The 20,801-nt window shown below is 47.9% G+C and overlaps 1 protein-coding gene across 18 annotated transcripts in view; it reads left to right on the top strand.

Annotated features, from left to right (window-relative positions):
• Positions 1-20,801, top strand: part of UBR5 (ubiquitin protein ligase E3 component n-recognin 5) — a 2,064,863-nt gene that overhangs the window by 542,395 nt on the left and 1,501,667 nt on the right. For all 18 annotated transcript variants that reach the window (XM_086966085.1, XM_086966077.1, XM_086966080.1 and 15 more), the window contains one exon: positions 13,886-13,998. In XM_086966085.1, coding sequence (XP_086822211.1) covers positions 13,886-13,998 — 113 coding nt within the window. The remainder of the gene's footprint in view (positions 1-13,885; positions 13,999-20,801) is intronic.

Here is a 20,801-nt window from a genome sequence, read left to right as displayed (position 1 = left end):
GCTTACCCTCAGCTGGTCGCGGTTGGGATGGCCCCTGGTTCCGAGTCTGCAGGCGTCGTCTGGTTCGCCGAGGAGGGTCTTTGGACACTGGACTTCGGGTCCCAGTCACAGGGGGATGTCCTCGTGGTCTTAGTTCGGTTGGGCTCGACGGGTGCAGAATGGGCTGGTCCGCAGCTTCCTGGTGGCACCAGGTGGGTTGTTGCAGCAGAGCCTCTGCTGATTGGAGTCACAGTCTTTAAGAGGGTCAAGGTAGGCAGGTCCTCTGGGTGTCCCAAGGTTGCTGTCGGCAGGAGTCGCCGGGATTAGGCAGGAGCAGGTTCCAGGATCGACAGGACGGTATGGCTTGGGCCAAGTCAGTTGTTGTCGTCCTGTTAGCAGCTGCACGGCGGGCCTTCTGCTTCTTGATCCTCTTTCTTCTTTTCGTATTGGGAGCAGAGGAAGGAAGGATCAGGGAGCCCCTAAATACTGAATTTAGGGGCGTTACAGGTAGGGCAAGGACCGGGACCAATGGGTCCCTGTCCTGGCGTGAGTACACTCCCTAGCTTTCTCCTCTCCTGTGGAAGGGGGGCAGGAGCCTAGCTGGGATTGGGCAGGGCTCCCCATCTACAAGATGGCCGGAGCCCGGGTTTGTGCTTCACCTTGTCTCCCCCACCTGAGGGGTGGGGTTGGCACTGGCTGGCACACCCCCCTTCCTGACTTAGTTTTGGCCGCTAGCCTTCCCGCCAGAGTGGGGGTCAGAACTGGTGGGCGCCGGTTGCTAGGTACAGAAAATGGTCTGGAGAAGCTCACAGAGGCGGCATGCCTTTGAAGCTTCCCCCTGCCCATCCTGAGGGAGGAGACCTAGCACCTCGCCCAGGACGTGCATTGTTGCAGGCCCAGGAGAGCGCAGGCTCTCCTACCCAGGGGTCCAGCAACATGTCTGCTGTGTGGCAGCCTCTGCAGCCACTCAGCCCAGACGTGGATTGGAGGTTAGGTTTTCAGAGGGCATCCCTAAGATGCCCTCTGGTGCATTTCACATTAAATCCCACACTGGCATCAGTGCGGGTTTAATGTGCTGAGAAGTTTGGTGCCAAACTTGTCAGCCTTCAGTGTAGCTATTATGGTGCTGGGGAGTTCGTAATGATAACCTCCCAGCACCATATACTCTTAATGGCATCACTGCATTTACAGTGCCCAGGAATGGCCCTGGGTCCTGTAGGGGCACAGGGCTCATACACCTGTGCCCACAACTCCGGCATAGGGCACCCAGCTAGAGGGGTGACTGAAGTATGCCAGGGCAGTGGGTTCTGTGGGCATGGCACACAGGGATGTGTGCCATGTCGACTCTTGGTTTAGTTCTGTACTTAGGCACTCAGCCTGCAAAGGCAGTATGTGGGTGACAGGGTACAGGGCCCCTGAGGGTGGCATAATACGTGCTGCAGCCCTCAGGGGTCTTCTCTGGTCACCATGCCCTGGGTACCTAGGGTACCATTTACTAGGGGCTGACAGGTGGCTAGAGATGCCAATTGGGTTTCTAGTTTAAGCACAGTTTTAGGGAAGGAACACAGGCCCTGGGTACCTGGTTGGCAGGAACCCAGGGCACACTCAGTCAAAGCACATCAGCAGTTCAGAAAAAGTGGGGGAATACCAAGGCAAGAAAGATGGCACTTTCTCACACACAAAGCCTACAGATTCCAGACACACATTAAAGTCCAGTGTAGCGGATGTGAAAATGAGTATTCTGCAGAGTCCAAAGTCCTATATGTACTGCTTTTGGGTCGTCCAGAAATGTCATAATTCTCTGAGTCCCTGGCTGGGGTCTAGCCCTGGCAGTTTAGATTAATGACCTTTCTTCCCAGAGCGAAGATCTTCCCTCCAAGGAGAAAAGATGGGTGGAGCTAAAAGCCAATCCATCAACTGCTGTCGCTGGATGCCAGGCACCAAGCTGAACCACGGGAAGGCAGTGAGGAGGGAAGGAGTTGGGTTTCAGAGGCCATGTGGCCAGAAACACTGGACGACACCATTTTGACCAAACCCAGAGGCTGGACAAGGAGGAGGGAGCAGGGGCAGGGAAGTGGTGTGTCGCTGTTTGATAAGACATACAAAGACTTCCTGCCAGCCCCCTACTCAACTTTTAAAAAGTATTTGCACAGGAAGAGAAGCTCTCTCTGGGGTGTGGTCTGCTGAGGCGAAAGGTGCTGGAGCCTGTTGCAATTGGCAGTTGGAAGGAGGGCACCCCTGACTGCCCCCCAGGCCCATAACAGCGCCAGAAGGAGAGCCCTGGGCCGGTGCGCAGAAGAAGAGGCCTCTGCGCAGGGAGAAGAGCGGCGCGGGTAGCCAGTGAAGCCCGCACCCTGCAGATTGCACCCTCGTGGAGACCCGGATGACAAAGAAGAGTTCTCCCAGTGGCTGGGGGACGCCACCAGGAGCGAAAAGACACAAAAATGGGGCAAATCGGACCCCCAGGGGCTGAGATATGGCCCCCGGAAGGTAAGCGACCGTTGACCCCTAAGAAGACACACGACTAAGCGCGTGGGGCTCCGCCGCCAATCTCAGAGATGCCCCCGGGGTGGGTCAGGTCCCGGGGGCTGCCCCCACGGAGAAGGGAAGCCGGGGAGCGGCGTCGCGCTCCCTGTGAAGTTGCCCCGCATGGGGGCCAGGAGCCCACCCTGGCCCCCACCGAAGATGGAGGCGGGGGAGAGCCGTCGCCCCCCTCCCCCGCGAATCTGTCAGGGGGCCCCGAAGTGACCCACCGAAGACGGGGAGTGCTGTCACACTTCCCGTGAGGAGGAGGGGTTCGGGACCCTATTTCTGGGCCCCGCAGAAGTGAAGACGGGGGGCGCTGTTGCGCCACCGCAAAGATGTGCCCAGGGACTCGGGCCCTAACCCAGTGCCCCGGAGTGATGAGGAGGTTGGGGGAGGGCTGTCGCACTCTCCCTGAAGAGCTGTCAGCCTGTAAGCCGCCGCCGCCCCCAGGAGCGGGCGGCCCTGAATACACCGGCCAGCTCCTGCGGCCGCACACAAGGGTGCGGGCCGGGACGGAGCCGGCAGGGGCAGCTGGGGGTGGCCTACCCGGGCTGCCCTCACCTCTGCAACTGGCTCAGGGGGCCCGGGTGGGACCGGGACCCCCCGGGTAGAAAGGGAGCTGCAGGGGCCCGGGGGGGACCAGGCCCCCATCACCCAGCGGAGCGGCCAGGGGTGGGCTCCCCGAGCCACAGATGGACGTACCTTGGGGGTCCGGGTGGGACCAGGCCCCCCAACAAGGCCTGAAGATGCAGCGAAGCCGCTAGCAGTGCAGCACGGCTCTCCCCAGCACAGCTGGAGAGCCGCTAATCACATCTTCACGAAAAGGAGCCCAATCGCCTCATAATGCCTTGCCAGGCATTTGGAAGCCGGCCGTTTTGATCCTTGGTGGCTCCCCAGAGGAGTGGGGTCACCCTCAATGGTGAAAAGGTTCCGGGGGGAGCTGCTGTAGAAGTGCAGTCTCCCCCCTGCACAAAGAGAAACATCACCCTAAGTTTCCTAAGTGTTTCAAAGGAATAACCCCTCGAGGGCTCAGCCCACTATTATCACCTTGTGGGCTGGAACTTTTGTTCTTCAGCTGAGGGTGTTAGCATAATTGCCTCAAGGAGTGAAGGGCTGAGTGGGGGTGTCTGGAAGAAGGCATCCCCTGCAGGTGAATTGGTGTAATTGCACCAGAAATGCTTTTACTAGTGGTTATTTCCTTTAGAGGGACTGGAGTTCGTGTATTTAATGTGAAGTACATGATTACGGTGGAGTCATAAGCAAAGTAGATTTAAGTGGCTAGACATTCCTGCTAGGGTGTCCGACTGTATTTGCTTAAACCTGAGAGTATATCTGTGACACCTTTAGGGGCTGTAATTGCAATGCATTCTAATGATATCCAAATGGTATGAGTACTGTCGCTCTAAAGTGATGCGTAAACATGTATTCTTGCTGCTGCGCTTAGGTGAAGAACACATACTGTTAGCCCTTAAGATATAGAGGTGCATACCTTATGGTCAGTAGGAAATGCTCGGTTAGGGTTGTGTCACCAAGGCAGGGTTACCGATTTTAAATGCTGGTGGAAACACTGGGGTGAGTCGACACTGAATTGGTCCCAGTGCGTTGGGGCCTGGCTCCAGGTTATGATCCATAAACTGCATTGTGGGCAAGATGATGTGCCTACATGGGAGTAGTGGTACTAGACCCCACCCCCCCTTTCGGGAGTGCAATGTAATGCAATGTCCAAAGTAATTCCAACAGCTTATGTATATTTGTAAATTGGAGCATAGTATTGAGTAGTGTTTGTGTTTAATAAATGTACTCTTACTTTTATAAAGCAAAGTACAGACTGGACAATCAATCATTGTTATTTTTGCGCACCTGCAATTGGCGATTACTAGCCCACACCATCTCCCTTGAGTAAGCCTCAGACTGCTCTGCAACGCTACCCTCTGAGAGTAAGGTGCTGCCCAAGGGTGTTTGGTTCCCAGTGAAGGACAAATGTGTCATATTATTTGTGCAGGCCTCCCAGATGCTGCCTCGTTTTCCAACAGTCTGTTATTCCTTGGCGAAAAAGGAGTCTCCTGTGGGGCTGCGCGCCCATTCCATTCGGGTCACAGTAGTTAAATTCCTTACCCCCCCACCCATCCTCTCCGCTCTGCGAACAGATATCTAGGGTTAAGGTATCTCCCTTTGAGGGCCCTAGTTTCATGGCACCAGTGTCTGTTTCTTGCATGGCTCTGCGTTCCTGGCGCGGAAAGCTATGTACAGAACTGACGTCAGCGCACGAGTGCGGCATCTAGGTACTCCGACGTCATCCCGGCGTTCCGACGCGAAAGGGTACTGCTGACAAACTTTCTGGATCCAGCCTGACGCCTGGGGATATTCTAAGGTAAGGAATCTAACACAAACTACTGTTTCTTAAGTCAAGTCATAAATTTGTATAGCTTGCTACTCTCCCAGAGGGTCTCAAGGCGCTTAAGGGAAGAGGGGTTCGCTACTGATCGAACAGCCAGGTCTTGAGTTGTTTTTTGAAGGAGAGGTGGTTCTGTGTAAGACGGAGGTGGGTGGGGAGGGAGTTCCAGGTGTTGGCCGCCAAGTAGGAGAAGGATCTTCCTCCCATGGTGGCTCTTCGGATGCGTGGAATCGTGGCGAGGGCTTGGTTGGACGATCGTAGTTGGCGGGTGGGGGTGTAAAAGGTCAGGCGAGTGTTGAGGTATCTGGGTCCTAGGTCGTGAAGGGCCTTGTGTGCGTGGGTGAGGAGACGGAACATGATTCTCTTGTTGACGGGGAGCCAGTGCAGGTCTCTCAGGTGACCAGATATGTGGTTGTGGCGAGGTATGTCTAGGAGGAGTCTGGCGGAAGCGTTCTGAATGCGTTGAAGTCTACTCTGTAATTTGGCTGTGGTTCCGGCGTAAAGGGTGTTTCCGTAGTCCAGACGGCTTGTGACAAGTGCTTGGGTGACCGTCTTCCTTGTTTCTGTGGGGATCCAACGGAAGATCTTTCGGAGCATGCGTAGGATGTTGAAACATGATGATGAGACGGCGTTGACTTGTCTGGTCATCGAGAGGGAGGAGTCTAGGATGAATCCCAAGTTGCGAGCATGGTCCGTTGGTTTGGGTGCGCTGCCGAGGGCCACCAAGAGTCGTCCCAAGCAGAGGGGGATGATCCTAGGATAAGCACTTCCGTCTTGTCTGAGTTCAGTTTTATATGTGACAAGGGTTAACCCAAAATAAGTCGCTGGGACCTGGGTGGCTATCGTTATGAATAGAGGGGTCCCAGTGAGGGAGAACAAATTAATTAGAAAAACAATCAAGTAAATCTCATAAACAAAAATACCTCTATAATGTTTTATTCACATTATAGGAAAACGAGCATTGTTGAGTATTCAAGAAATATATACACTTGTGATGGTACAGGTGCCCCAGGGGGAAGGGAGGGGAAGTGATGTAGTGAAGGTAAGGTGAGGAGGGTTCTTTTGTGACAATAAAAAACACGATATTTATCCAGTAATATTGGGATACCAATGTTAAACAATATACAGAGCAAATGATTACTCAATGACAGAGTTTAAAGAAACATGCCCCCATGTCCATCATGAAAACGAATGGTGGGTTGAACGGGGCTGTCGGGGGGACGTGTGTCGACGTTTCGACCCTAATAGGCAGGATAGATAAGGTTCCTTGCGAGTGGGTCTTCTTCAGGACGGGCAATAAGGTAGGGGCAGCCAACCTATTATTAAAAAGGGGAGGGGTAAGTTAATTATAATGAACAAATCTCGATCTAGTTTAAGTGGGTAGGGTAGACAAAAAGGACGTACCTGAGTACATCAGTATGGGGATGAAATTAATCCCAGTGAAGGTCGGTGACACGAGTTCAATTACCTTAAGAAGGAATCATATGAATAACCATTAGACTCGTGGGGTTGATCCGTTACCTAGGTAACCGGAAAGCTGTCGTCAGGGAACACGAAATACTACGATGTGACCAGTTAGAGGATACTGATTAAAAAAACTGGGAATGTTTGTTAAGGGGCAGCAACATTATCAAAGATATTATTAATGTCTGGTCTAATAGAGAGTAAGTTAAATAAAGTTCGTAGTGATTAGAAGGGCATATAAAACAGTAGAGGTGACTACCCGGTGTGTTCGATAATGACCAATTGAGTCATACTTGGGAAGTAACATTGGTAGTACACTCATGTTATCATTACAAAATATTTACATGAAAAACATTTAGCGAGCAGCAAGTCGGGTGGTAAATCAGCATATAAAACAGTAGAGGTGACTACCCGGTATGTTCGATAATGACCAATTGAGTCATACTTGGGAAGTAACATTGGTAGTATATTCATATTAGCATTGCAAAATATTTACGTGAAAAACATTCAGCGAGCAGCAAGTCGGGTGGTAAATCAACAGTCACGTATTATGATGTTTGCATCGACACCATACTGCGTACCTATCACATGATGGTAAGGCAGTTTGTGTCAATATTGGATAATCAATATAAAACATGTTACGTAAAAAGTTGTCAAAGACCTATAAGTGCGCTCCCAACTATGTCAATGGGAGTCATTCTATTCTTCAACATCATACCGCGTACCTGTCACACGACGGTATAGGCAGTTACATTTTGTATGTGTATCGAACTAGAGTCATATGTTAGAAAGAGGAAACATAATACAATGGATGCGTATATTACAGGGTCAGTAAATAATCTCACCATTGATGATTATGCTAAAGGGTCACTAAACATGATATAGAAGTTAGTGATGCTAATTAGAGTAAGGTTGCAAGTTGTGAGAATGAACTATCATGTTCGTTCAACCCTGATTGGATGGAATCAAAGTAAAACATCCACTTCAATTCCCTGATATTCAGTATGTTGGAAATGTTTCCCCCCCTGGGACCAAGATTGATTTTCTCAATCACGGTCCAGTTGAGACTCTCAGGTGGGTGTTAAGCTGATCTAAAGTGTTCAACTAGTGGTGCACCCAACACTTCACATCTAATGCGGCTCATATGTTGTAGGACCCGCTGTTTGATTTTCTGTTGGGTTTGCCCAATATAGATCAAATTACAGGGGCAAACAATCGCATAGATCACAGTTGATGTGTTGCAATTGGTTAGAGTCTTCAATCGGATTTTCTTCGAGTTGTGCACGAATTCTTTTGTCTGTATGCAACTATCACAGGCTTTGCACTGACCGCATTTGAAGTGGCCAGTAGCTGGTTCCAGATTCCAAAGGGATCTGATGGTCGGCTCCTCCCTCGTTGTCAAGAGCGAACGTACCACATAATCCTTTACACTCTTCGATTTCTTGAAGGCATGTAGTGGGGTGTCAGGATGATTGATGTCATCCGCAACCAGTTGCCAGTGATGGTTGACGATCTTTTTGATTAGATTGCTCTTGGTTGAGAAGGTCGTCACACATACAATACGGTCTTCCTGTGTGTTATTGGGATCCTTTATCTTTAAGAGCTCCTCACGTGGGTAGAACCATGCTCTTTTTCGTGCTTTGGTCACAAGTCTTTTAGGGTAGCCACGGGCTTTTAAACGGTCAGCAAGATCTTCAGACTGTTGGAAGTAATGTTCTTTAGTGGAGCAATTTCTACGGACACGTAAAAACTGGCCAAATGGGAGATTGTCTCGAAGAGCCCGAGGATGGTGACTGTTGTATTGCAGAAGGGAGTTCCTCTCAGATGGTTTTCTGTACAATGTGGTCAGAAGTTGCCCCTGGTGTTGGTAAATAGTAATGTCCAAGAAATTAATACTCTGGTTATCAGATTGAATGGTGAACTGTAGATGCTGTGATTGTTGATTCAGCCAGTGATGAAATTCATTAAGTGTGGCAGAGTCTCCTTTCCAGATTATTAAAATGTCGTCTATATAACAAACCCAAACGTGGAGATGGTTGTTGAAAGGATTGTTGGTGTTCAGTATGGTATTATCCTCGAAGGCTGCCATATAAAGAATGGCTACATCCGGGGCAAAGGGAGCCCCCATTGCCACCCCCTGGGTTTGTAGAAAGAATTCATTCTTGAAGGTGAAAAAGTTCTTAGTCATTGCAATCCGAAGTAGGGATATAATGAATTCAGATGGTACTCGCATGGGTGCTGGTCTGGATTCCAAGTATCTCATAATTACTGTTAGAGCTTCCTCCTGTGGGATGCTAGTATATAAGGATACTACGTCACATGTAACCAGTAATTGTTCCACAGGGTCAAAGGGTAAGGTTTCAACTAGGTTGATCGTTTGTAAAGTATCCCTTAGATATGTTCTAGTCGCCTCTGCCTCGGGCGTCCAGGTGGATTGGACATATCCTTATAAGGATATGTCCAATCCACCTGGACGCCCGATTGTCTCGGGGTGTGGTTCCATACTAGAACCACTAGGTAGATATATTGATTTTTTTCTCAAACCCTTGGCAGAGGCGACTAGAACATATCTAAGGGATACTTTACAAACGATCAACCTAGTTGAAACCTTACCCTTTGACCCTGTGGAACAATTACTGGTTACATGTGACGTAGTATCCTTATATACTAGCATCCCACAGGAGGAAGCTCTAACAGTAATTATGAGATACTTGGAATCCAGACCAGCACCCATGCGAGTACCATCTGAATTCATTATATCCCTACTTCGGATTGCAATGACTAAGAACTTTTTCACCTTCAAGAATGAATTCTTTCTACAAACCCAGGGGGTGGCAATGGGGGCTCCCTTTGCCCCGGATGTAGCCATTCTTTATATGGCAGCCTTCGAGGATAATACCATACTGAACACCAACAATCCTTTCAACAACCATCTCCACGTTTGGGTTCGTTATATAGACGACATTTTAATAATCTGGAAAGGAGACTCTGCCACACTTAATGAATTTCATCACTGGCTGAATCAACAATCACAGCATCTACAGTTCACCATTCAATCTGATAACCAGAGTATTAATTTCTTGGACATTACTATTTACCAACACCAGGGGCAACTTCTGACCACATTGTACAGAAAACCATCTGAGAGGAACTCCCTTCTGCAATACAACAGTCACCATCCTCGGGCTCTTCGAGACAATCTCCCATTTGGCCAGTTTTTACGTGTCCGAAGAAATTGCTCCACTAAAGAACTTTACTTCCAACAGTCTGAAGATCTTGCTGACCGTTTAAAAGCCCGTGGCTACCCTAAAAGACTCGTGACCAAAGCACGAAAAAGAGCATGGTTCTACCCACGTGAGGAGCTCTTAAAGATAAAGGATCCCAATAACACACAGGAAGACCGTATTGTATGTGTGACGACCTTCTCAACCAAGAGCAATCTAATCAAAAAGATCGTCAACCATCACTGGCAACTGGTTGCGGATGACATCAATCATCCTGACACCCCACTACATGCCTTCAAGAAATCGAAGAGTGTAAAGGATTATGTGGTACGTTCGCTCTTGACAACGAGGGAGGAGCCGACCATCAGATCCCTTTGGAATCTGGAACCAGCTACTGGCCACTTCAAATGCGGTCAGTGCAAAGCCTGTGATAGTTGCATACAGACAAAAGAATTCGTGCACAACTCGAAGAAAATCCGATTGAAGACTCTAACCAATTGCAACACATCAACTGTGATCTATGCGATTGTTTGCCCCTGTAATTTGATCTATATTGGGCAAACCCAACAGAAAATCAAACAGCGGGTCCTACAACATATGAGCCGCATTAGATGTGAAGTGTTGGGTGCACCACTAGTTGAACACTTTAGATCAGCTCAACACCCACCTGAGAGTCTCAACTGGACCGTGATTGAGAAAATCAATCTTGGTCCCAGGGGGGGAAACATTTCCAACATACTGAATATCAGGGAATTGAAGTGGATGTTTAACTTTGATTCCATCCAATCAGGGTTGAACGAACATGATAGTTCATTCTCACAACTTGCAACCTTACTCTAATTAGCATCACTAACTTCTATATCATGTTTAGTGACCCTTTAGCATAATCATCAATGGTGAGATTATTTACTGACCCTGTAATATACGCATCCATTGTATTATGTTTCCTCTTTCTAACATATGACTCTAGTTCGATACACATACAAAATGTAACTGCCTATACCGTCGTGTGACAGGTACGCGGTATGATGTTGAAGAATAGAATGACTCCCATTGACATAGTTGGGAGCGCACTTATAGGTCTTTGACAACTTTTTACGTAACATGTTTTATATTGATTATCCAATATTGACACAAACTGCCTTACCATCATGTGATAGGTACGCAGTATGGTGTCGATGCAAACATCATAATACGTGACTGTTGATTTACCACCCGACTTGCTGCTCGCTGAATGTTTTTCACGTAAATATTTTGCAATGCTAATATGAATATACTACCAATGTTACTTCCCAAGTATGACTCAATTGGTCATTATCGAACATACCGGGTAGTCACCTCTACTGTTTTATATGCTGATTTACCACCCGACTTGCTGCTCGCTAAATGTTTTTCATGTAAATATTTTGTAATGATAACATGAGTGTACTACCAATGTTACTTCCCAAGTATGACTCAATTGGTCATTATCGAACACACCGGGTAGTCACCTCTACTGTTTTATATGCCCTTCTAATCACTACGAACTTTATTTAACTTACTCTCTATTAGACCAGACATTAATAATATCTTTGATAATGTTGCTGCCCCTTAACAAACATTCCCAGTTTTTTAATCAGTATCCTCTAACTGGTCACATCGTAGTATTTCGTGTTCCCTGACGACAGCTTTCCGGTTACCTAGGTAACGGATCAACCCCACGAGTCTAATGGTTATTCATATGATTCCTTCTTAAGGTAATTGAACTCGTGTCACCGACCTTCACTGGGATTAATTTCATCCCCATACTGATGTACTCAGGTACGTCCTTTTTGTCTACCCTACCCACTTAAACTAGATCGAGATTTGTTCATTATAATTAACTTACCCCTCCCCTTTTTAATAATAGGTTGGCTGCCCCTACCTTATTGCCCGTCCTGAAGAAGACCCACTCGCAAGGAACCTTATCTATCCTGCCTATTAGGGTCGAAACGTCGACACACGTCACCCGACAGCCCCGTTCAACCCACCATTCGTTTTCATGATGGACATGGGGGCATGTTTCTTTAAACTCTGTCATTGAGTAATCATTTGCTCTGTATATTGTTTAACATTGGTATCCCAATATTACTGGATAAATATCGTGTTTTTTATTGTCACAAAAGAACCCTCCTCACCTTACCTTCACTACATCACTTCCCCTCCCTTCCCCCTGGGGCACCTGTACCATCACAAGTGTATATATTTCTTGAATACTCAACAATGCTCGTTTTCCTATAATGTGAATAAAACATTATAGAGGTATTTTTGTTTATGAGTTCAGTTTTAGGCGGCTGTTCTTCATCCACTCGGCTACGTCTTTCATCCCTTTGTGTAGGTTGGTTTTGGCGGTGGTTGGTTAGTTGGTGAGGGAGAGGATCAGCTGGGTGTTGTCTGCATAGGAGATTATGTTGAGATTGTGTTGGCGTGCGATGGATGCGAGGGGACTCATGTAGACGTTGAAGAGGGTGGGGCTGAGTGAAGATCCTTGTGGTACACCGCATATGACTTCGGTGGCGTCTGATCTGAAAGGGGGAGGCGAACTCTCTGGGTTCTTCCGGCTAGGAATGAGATGATCCAGTCCAAGGCCTTATCTTGTATTCCGGCGTTCCTGAGGCGTTGTACAAGGGTGCGGTGGCAGACTGTGTCGAACGCTGCGGAGAGGTCCAGGAGGATGAGGGCCACTGTTTCCCCGTTGTCGAGCAGTGTCCGGATGTCGTCCGTGGCTGCAATGAGGGCGGTCTCCGTACTGTGGTTGGCTCGGAAACCGGATTGTGAGGGGTCTAGGGCATTGTTAGATTCAAGGAAGGCGGCGAGTTGACTGTTGACGGTCTTCTCTATGACTTTGGAGGGGAATGGGAGGAGCAAGATGGGACGGTAGTTCTTAAGCTCGGTGGGGCCCGCTGTAGGTTTCTTCAGGAGGGCACTAAGTTCGGCATGTTTCCAGCTTTCCGGGAAGGTGGCGGTGTTGAAGGAGCAGTTGATGATGTCCCGGAGTTGGGGGGCGATGATGGAGTCGGCCTTCTTGAAGATGTGATGGGGGCATGGGTCGGTTGGCGATCCGGAGTGGATGGAGTTCATCGTGCGGATGGTGTCTTCGGTGCTGATCGGGGTCCAGGCGCGGAGCGTGGTGGTGGGGGGCTTCTGTTCTGTGGTTGGGGGAGTGGTCAGGTCGCCGAAGCTGTTATGTATGTCAGCGATCTTGCTGTGGAAGAATGAGGCAAGAGAATCGCAGAGGTCTTGAGAGGGAGTGATGTCGTTGTTGTTGGGGTTGATGAGCTCTTTGACAAGGCTGAAGAGTTCTTTGCTGTTGTGGGCGTTGTTGTCTAGTCGCTCCTTGAATGCTGATTTTTTGGTGGTGCAGATATTTCATTACCGAAGGTAAGTAACTTGTGCTTGTGGCATGTAGTTCTGTAGATTTACATGCGCCCATCCTTCTTCCAGAACGTCTGTGGCTGTCGCAGTCGTTTACTTTCTCTCTTTATTTTTAGGCATGGGCATTTCTTTATATATCACTTCACTTAATGTTCAATCCTCACCTGCCTTGCTGGAAAACAATCTAACAATGGAGTTGGTGTCCATGTGCATTATTGCCAAAAGGAGGAGTTCTAGGACTTTGCGACTCAAAAGAGTACTTTGAAGAAAAACAACTTGCACACATCTGGACCCAACACTAGATGGTAGGAGTATGCACAGCATGTGAATCTACAGCACTACATGCCATGAACAGATGCTTACAGGCTAAATAACATATTCCTTCCATGAGGATCATAATTTCACCATCTAGTGGTTAGACTCTGAATACACTTGTTTTTTCTTCTTTCCTAAAACGTTAAATGTATCTGTGCTATCTCGAACAAGTCACTGTCATGTTGACCCTAAAGTGCCACACACCTTAGATGCAATCACTAGACACAACTATGGGTATTGTTTCTTAATCATGAATTCCTCCCCAAATCACTGCCGAGATGAATTTGTATCAGGCAAGCCAACTTGTAACACACAACTCAACAAAAGCAGCATTAGGTTTTGCCTGGTGTCCAATAACCTTTGAGGACAAGTGACCTATTTTCTATGCATCTCTGTATTTTGAATATGCCAAAGTACCATCTAAATATGCTCTCTTAGCTTATGAAACCTATCAGTTTGTAAGCTTCTCTCCAAGCCGGTGATTTATTGTTGGATAACTTTCTTTTCTAGTAAAGACTAAAACGTAGAACATTTTAAGTTTTATCCTCACCTTTCCTAGGTTTATATTTCTAACCTTTTTTCTTAACAGAACGACGACGTTCTACTCCAGCTCCAAAAGAAGAGGAGAAGGTGAATGAAGAACAGTGGTCTCTAAGAGAAGTTGTGTTTGTAGAAGATGTCAAGAATGTTCCAGTTGGCAAGGTTTGTGAAATTGTTTGAAATGTTGTCCTTGGAAGAACAGTTCTTCCTTTCATATAATCTTAAATTATCAGCAATATTCTTGCATTATACTCTAGCCATATACAGTTTGGAAGCAGTTCTCAAGGGTAGCAAGGACAATAAGGCATTATTTAAAGTGTTAGGATTATGTCCTAATCCCTTTTCAGCATCCCATTAATTGACATTAAGATATATGCTATGTGTAATTTGACTCTGACTCATACTGCAATACCTAATGTTATCCCTAATACACCTGGTGAGATCATCTTCTGATGTTTGGCAGCTCCTTCCCAGACTACCATCCTAACCTGTATAAAACAACATTCTATCATCCTGAGCTTATCTATAATGAAATCCTTGCCACCTGTGGCTTACACCTGTCTTAGACAAGAGCACATTCATAATCATACCTTTTTTTCCATGTCCTTCCCTATACACTGGCCAGATGTGCCCCTCTTAAAATAAGCAATATAGATGAGTTATCAGTTGTCAACGCAAGCAAACCTTCTCTTTCCTGGGAATGTTCTCTAGAGGGCAGTAGCTAAATGGTATGCTGAGTTATTGGTCTTCTATTCACCTCTATGGACAGTGTGTTGGAATGAAAGTAGTCCACGTGGCTTTCTAAATTGTTTTCTAAATGGCTAGCTTTTCTTCTAGTGCGCTTATCAATCATGCAAGCCACTGTAAGTTTTTAGTTATTTGTCACTTTATTTTTTCTAACTTTGTTTAGTTTGGTGTAAACATCAAGAATCCAAAAGTAAAATATTCAACCATTTTTTTATGTCCATAATGACATTATGGAAATGGAAGGAAATAAAACAAAACATAATGTTAAGTTCGAGGCATATGAGCTGTACATCATATACTTGTGCATAGATCGCCATCTGGTGTTGGCCTTGGATATTTGCCCTTTGTTTGTGTCTCAAAGAAGTCTTTGTAGTCACGAGATAGGTGACTCCTCCTTAAGGTGATGGTGCGATTGGGTATCAACCCCATCTCCAGATAGTTTTTTTTCCGCCATCTGGTTCGGATTTGATTTGCTGCGCTTTGGGTCTGTGTCTTTCTCGAACCCCCTTCGATGCACAGTCCTTCACCACTCAACGGTATTGTCTCGAGTACGTTCCCCTTTCAACGCATATCTTCGAAAAAATATAAAATCCTTGACCTCTATCTTATCTTCGCGGGCTGTTGGGCCTTTCAGCGCCGACTACGCAGCAGTCTATGGATAGGACTCCTTTCAAAAAAGTTCCCACACACTGACTTACACGAGGAGTATAATCTCTGCCTCTCCTAGGAGCACGAGAACAAGAACTACAAGGCCTGCTCATCTTTCAGGTCGAAGAAAACCATTCATGACTCAACGTCATGAAATGTCCCACAGAAGCAGCTTGGTTCCGGACATCTTCGGAGCAGATCCCAACGTCCGTTCAGAACAGGAAGCTGATGAATGAGAGATCTGTCTCCGAAGCAGACGAGTCAGACATCGAAGACGAGACAGTCACCCTGGCTCAACTGTCCATGAGTACCGAGACCCCTCTCCTAACCAACCCCAAACAAAAGGCTCCAGTAACACCTTCGCCTTGGGGCTCAGGCCAACTGAAACCGAAAGAAAAGCCTTCTGGCTCGGGCTCAAGCAATTCCTATGCCGGTGCTTAGAAGTCAACTCTGGCACCGAAGCCCAAATGTAAACATGTGCCACACCCTTTTTCATTGCACCAAAAAACACCCTTGACGCCGAAGCCTTTGGCGTCTAAACAAAGGACAAGCCTTCGGAGCCAAAACAAATTAAATCGAAAGGTTCCAAGCCGAAAACGGCCTCGGAGCCAGAAACTCCTACACCCAAAGCTAAAGAGTTCAAGACCCTGCAGAAAGCTTGACGCAAAGCCTAAAGAACATTCTGACCCTAAGCCTTCTGTACCGAAAAGGACATTGTACACAAACAGTCTGTGCCAGATTTTTTCGGTTCCAAAGCAGAAAACTGTACTTATTGACCCACAGACCGGTCATGTTACCACCAAACTCCCTAAAAAGAGGGAACTGGACCATTCAGAAGACTCTGAAATACCCATTAAACAGAAGGAAATAGGCACTAATACTTCTCCACCTTCCTCTCCTCCTCCACATGATCCAAATTTGCTAATTCCTCCAGCACTCTCCGCTCAACATACATTATCACCTCAAACACAAGATGATTAAGACAATGATATGGGTGGGGATGGGACAACCGATACAGATAGGGATGATGACGCACATACAATCCCAAATGATACAGATCCTTGGGATGATTATAATACGGATCCAGATCCACACACTGACCCGGAGCGCTCTCCCTCTAGGCCATCACCGCCAGATAACATTGGATTTGCGCAACTAATTAATAGGGCTGCACAATACCATGGGGTGCAATTACACTCTGATCCCTTAGAAGACATTTTCTAATTGAGACATTTGCACCCTTACACACACACCCTGCCAATGCTAAAAGGCATGCTGAAACACGCACCAGAAGTGTTTATAGACCCAGTCAGAACCAGGATCCTCAACACCAAGGTGGACACAAGATATAAGGCAGTTCCCAATGACACAATCTACATCAGAGTCCAGGTCACTTGAGCGCATATTCTAGCTCTTGCCTTTCGGGTCTCTTCGCTCCGGCTCCTTCAGCCTTCCTTTTCCAGGCTAGTCTTTTAGGTTCTGGTTGCATCTCACCACCCAGCTCTGCATAAGTCCTGCCATACCAATCACTTTGTAGCTGCTCCTGGGTTGCACACGCCAGGACTCTACTCTGTGCAGCCCTTACACTTGTGCACCTGCATGTACACATGTGTCTGCATGTAACCAGCCCGGTGCCCCTTACTCCGGCTGCAGCGCAGCGGCCTTGATTCACCAGGGGGACACCGGTAAAATCCCCCTGCAGTCTTTAATCATGAGGTCACTGGGGGGTGAGTTCTAACTTATGAGGCTCTCCCACAGTAAAAGCTCAACAATTAGGTGATCAATATGATAAAAATTCAGGTGGCTCAAATGTTCAGAACCACCTTCTAACAAAAGCACCATAACAATCTTCCCTAGAGCGCTTTCTACATGCAAGTTGGGGGCTTCTATGGCATTCTTAGGAAATCTACCCATAGATGACACATGCAACATGGTCTACACCACACACATACACAAAACACTATTGTGTAGATGTTTTAGCAAGACAGCAAGCTAGTGTGGGGCCGGCAGTTTTATGTGCACTATTTCAGACCATTGTTACAGGTTAAGCCCCACTTTGGGAGATAACTGCTATGTAGTCTGTGCATAAGCATATGATCTACAGCTCATATGCCTTGATCGGAAAATGCTACTTACTGAGTATGCATCTGTTCTTGGCATATAGAGCTGTAGTCATATGCGTCCTACGGCTTCCCCGGGTACCTTTACCTGTTGCAGTAACATCTTACTTCGATGCAATATAAATGGACATCTCTCTTTATTACTCTTACTAACTCCATCACCCTTTACGGCAAAACAATCTAAGGATGGAGTCGATGCCCATGCGCACTATCACCGAAAGGAGGAGTCACCTACCGCGTGACTGGAAAGACTTCTTAGAACAAAAACAAAGTGCAAACATCCGGACCCAACACTAGGTGGCGATCTATGCATAAGCATATGACACTACTGCTCTATATGCCAGAACAGATGCATACTGGGTAAGTAGCCTTTTACTTCTTGAAGGCAGTGAGTCCTCCCAGGGGTTCTGGAGGTGGCTGGCTGCAGGACAAGACCATTTTTAGCGCAGGATCTCTGGTAACTGCAGACGGGCCGGTAGGGCTGGGGCCAAGTCAGTTGTTATCTGCAGTCTCCTCTGCTGGGCGTTGTCTTCGTCCTTTTACTTCTTAGGTTGCTAATCTGCTTTCTAGGTTCAGGGCTGCCTAGTTAAATAATGTTTTAGGGTTCTCAAGGTTCATAGCCAATGGGCTACTGACTTTAGGGTGACTACACCCTGGGTGTGTTCAACCCACGTGGGGGAGTAAACACAATCCCTAATCCTGATTGGGGAGTGCCCGCCATCTGCAAGATGGTGGGCACTGAAGAGGGGGCCTTGCCTCCCCCACCTGAGGGGTGGAGTTGGCAGAGGTGGGCACACCTTCTGGGCTGGCTAATATTTCCACCTGTCCTCCCACCAAAAAGGAGGGGGAGACGGGAAGCGGGCATGCTCCTGATAGCTGGAGAGGCTGGAGGTCTCATTATAAAGGCTGCAAGGCCTTTGAAGCTCCTCCTGGCCTGGGAGAGGTGTGAACACCTCTGCCCAGGAAAGGCTTTGTTTCAGCAGGCTCTTAACCCAGGGGCCCAGAAGCATGACTTGTGGTGGCAGGCTGGTGTGTACCAGTCAGGGAACCCACCAGAGGCTGGTCGTTTTTCATGGGGCATCTCTAAGATGCCCTCTGTGTGCATTTTCCATTAAATTCCTCACTGGCATCAGTGTTGGTATAATGTGCTGAGAAGTTTGATACCAAACTGCTCAGTTTTCAGTGCAGCCATTATGGTACTGTAGAGTTCGTAATGACAACCTCTCAGCACCATATACTCTTAATGGCATTACTGAACTTAAAATTTCTGAGAATGGACTTAGACACTGTAGGGGTTCAGGGCTCATGCACCTGTACCTTCACCACTGGTATAGTGCACCCAGCAAAGGGGTGGCTGACATATGCCAGGGCAGTGTGGCTAACCTATGCCAGAGAAGCGGGTTGTAGGCATGGCACACAGGGATGTGTTGTGAGAAAGTGCCCTCCTTCTTGCATGCCATGCCCCCACTTCTTGCTGAATTGCTGATGTGTTTTGACTGAGTGTGCCCTGGGCTCCTGCCAGGACCTGTGTTCCTTCGCTAAAACCTGCACTGAAGCCTAAACCCAATTGGCATCTCTGGCCACATGCCAACCTCTGATAAATGGTACCATAGGTACCCAGGGCACTGTGACCAGAGAAGACCCCCAATGGCTGCAGCACTTATTGTGCCACCCTTAGAGGCTCTGTGCCCTGACACACACACACACACACACACACACACACACACACACACACACACACACACACACACACTCACACTCACACTCTCACTCTCACTCTCACTCTCACTCTCACTCTCACTCTCACTCTCACTCTCACTCTCACTCTCACTCTCACTCTCACTCTCACTCTCACTCTCACTCTCTCTCTCTCTCTCTCTCTCTCTCTCTCTCTCTCTCTCTCTCTCTCTCTCTCTCTCTCTCTCTCTCTCTCTCTCTCTCTCTCTCTCTCTCTCTCACTCTCTCACTCTCTCACTCTCTCACTCTCTCACTCTCTCACTCTCTCACACTCTCACACTCTCACACTCTCACACTCTCACACTCTCACACTCTCACACTCTCACACTCTCACACTCTCTCTCACTCTCACACTCTCTCTCACTCTCTCACTCTCTCACTCTCTCACTCTCTCACTCTCTCACTCAACTCCTCTGCACCATAAGGTTAGGGTTCTGGGGTTAGACTCAGGGGTACAAGTAATTTAGTACTGAAAAGTATTTTTATGCTAACCCGCACCAGGTTTGCTTGGTTCTAGAAATAAAACACTATATTTTTTATACAAAACCATTGGCCTAGAGTTCAGTTCTTGAGTATGAGAGACCATTTGCTGACTGAGCGTGTAATTTAAGAAACATTTGCAGTTTTCAAAAGTTGACACTTAGAAACTTTTTGGGAGAAAAAGTGTCAATGTTATCCTATGAGTAAAAATAAGTTATCGGTTTCATGGTAAGTAATCTGTCTTTTGAGTTGGGGTTCTGTGGTCAGACTCGGGCGGGGGGTGACTGGGGGGGGAAGGCGGTTGGGGGTGTCTCCCATTGTAAGTGATGCACTGTTGCACCCTCAGCGGCACTCGGGCGGCCGGGTGCAGAATGTTGAGGCCCAATGTTATCCTACGGAGGATAGGTGGGCCTCTGGTTGGTGGCGGCTGGCAAGCAGGCCACAGGGTTGTGGGAACAAAACTCCTAGGGTTAAGCTCAGGGCAAGTTTGGGGACCAAGTTAGCACACAAGGGGCACCCTCAGCGGCGCTTGGGAAGCCGGGTACAGGGTGCTGTTTTGAAGTCAGGTGCCCTGTTGGTTTCAATGGGGATTCTCCGGGACAAAGAAACACTGCAGGCTTGTGAATGTGGATCTTCCAGGAGTAACCACCACTTTTTAGGCGGTAAGTTGGGATGTAGAGGGATGATTGGACACGACTGGGTTGGGCACACAATTCTGTGGGGCGTTGGGTGCAGGGGTGCCTTTGAAAGTCCAATTTTCTTACCCGCTATGGTCGCGGTGAGGGGTGCGGGGGGTGGGTCCTCTATATTGAGGCTGCAGGCGTCGTCTGGAGGCTTGAGGCAGGTCAGGGGTCGCTGGATCTCTGGTTAGGATCGCCGGGGGGGCCTCCTCGTGGTGTTTGTTCACTCAAACACGGGCCTGGCTCAGCGGGTGCGGAGTGTTTGCGGTTTCTGGCTGGCACCAGAAGCTGCAGTTTAAACACGTCCGGTGTTCACGGGAAAAACCGCTTGGAAAGTGAATGCAGGCAGGTCCCCCTGGGTTTTTGAGTTTGCTGGCTACACGCCGGGGTTTCGTAGGAGTAGGTTCGAGGGGAGACAGGCCTGTAGGGCTGGGGCCAAGTCAGTGGGCGTCGTCCTCTTGTTAGCTTTTGCACAGCTTTTCTTCCTTCTTTTCTTGTGGTTGCTGGATCTTAGGAAGGAAGGTTCAGGGTGCCCCTAAATACTAAATTTATG

Source organism: Lissotriton vulgaris, chromosome 4_1 (genome assembly GCF_964263255.1).
Source record: "Lissotriton vulgaris chromosome 4_1, aLisVul1.2, whole genome shotgun sequence".
Taxonomy (NCBI): domain Eukaryota; kingdom Metazoa; phylum Chordata; class Amphibia; order Caudata; family Salamandridae; genus Lissotriton; species Lissotriton vulgaris.
Note: the sequence above shows the minus strand (reverse complement) of the source record. Positions and strands in the feature narration are given on the sequence as shown.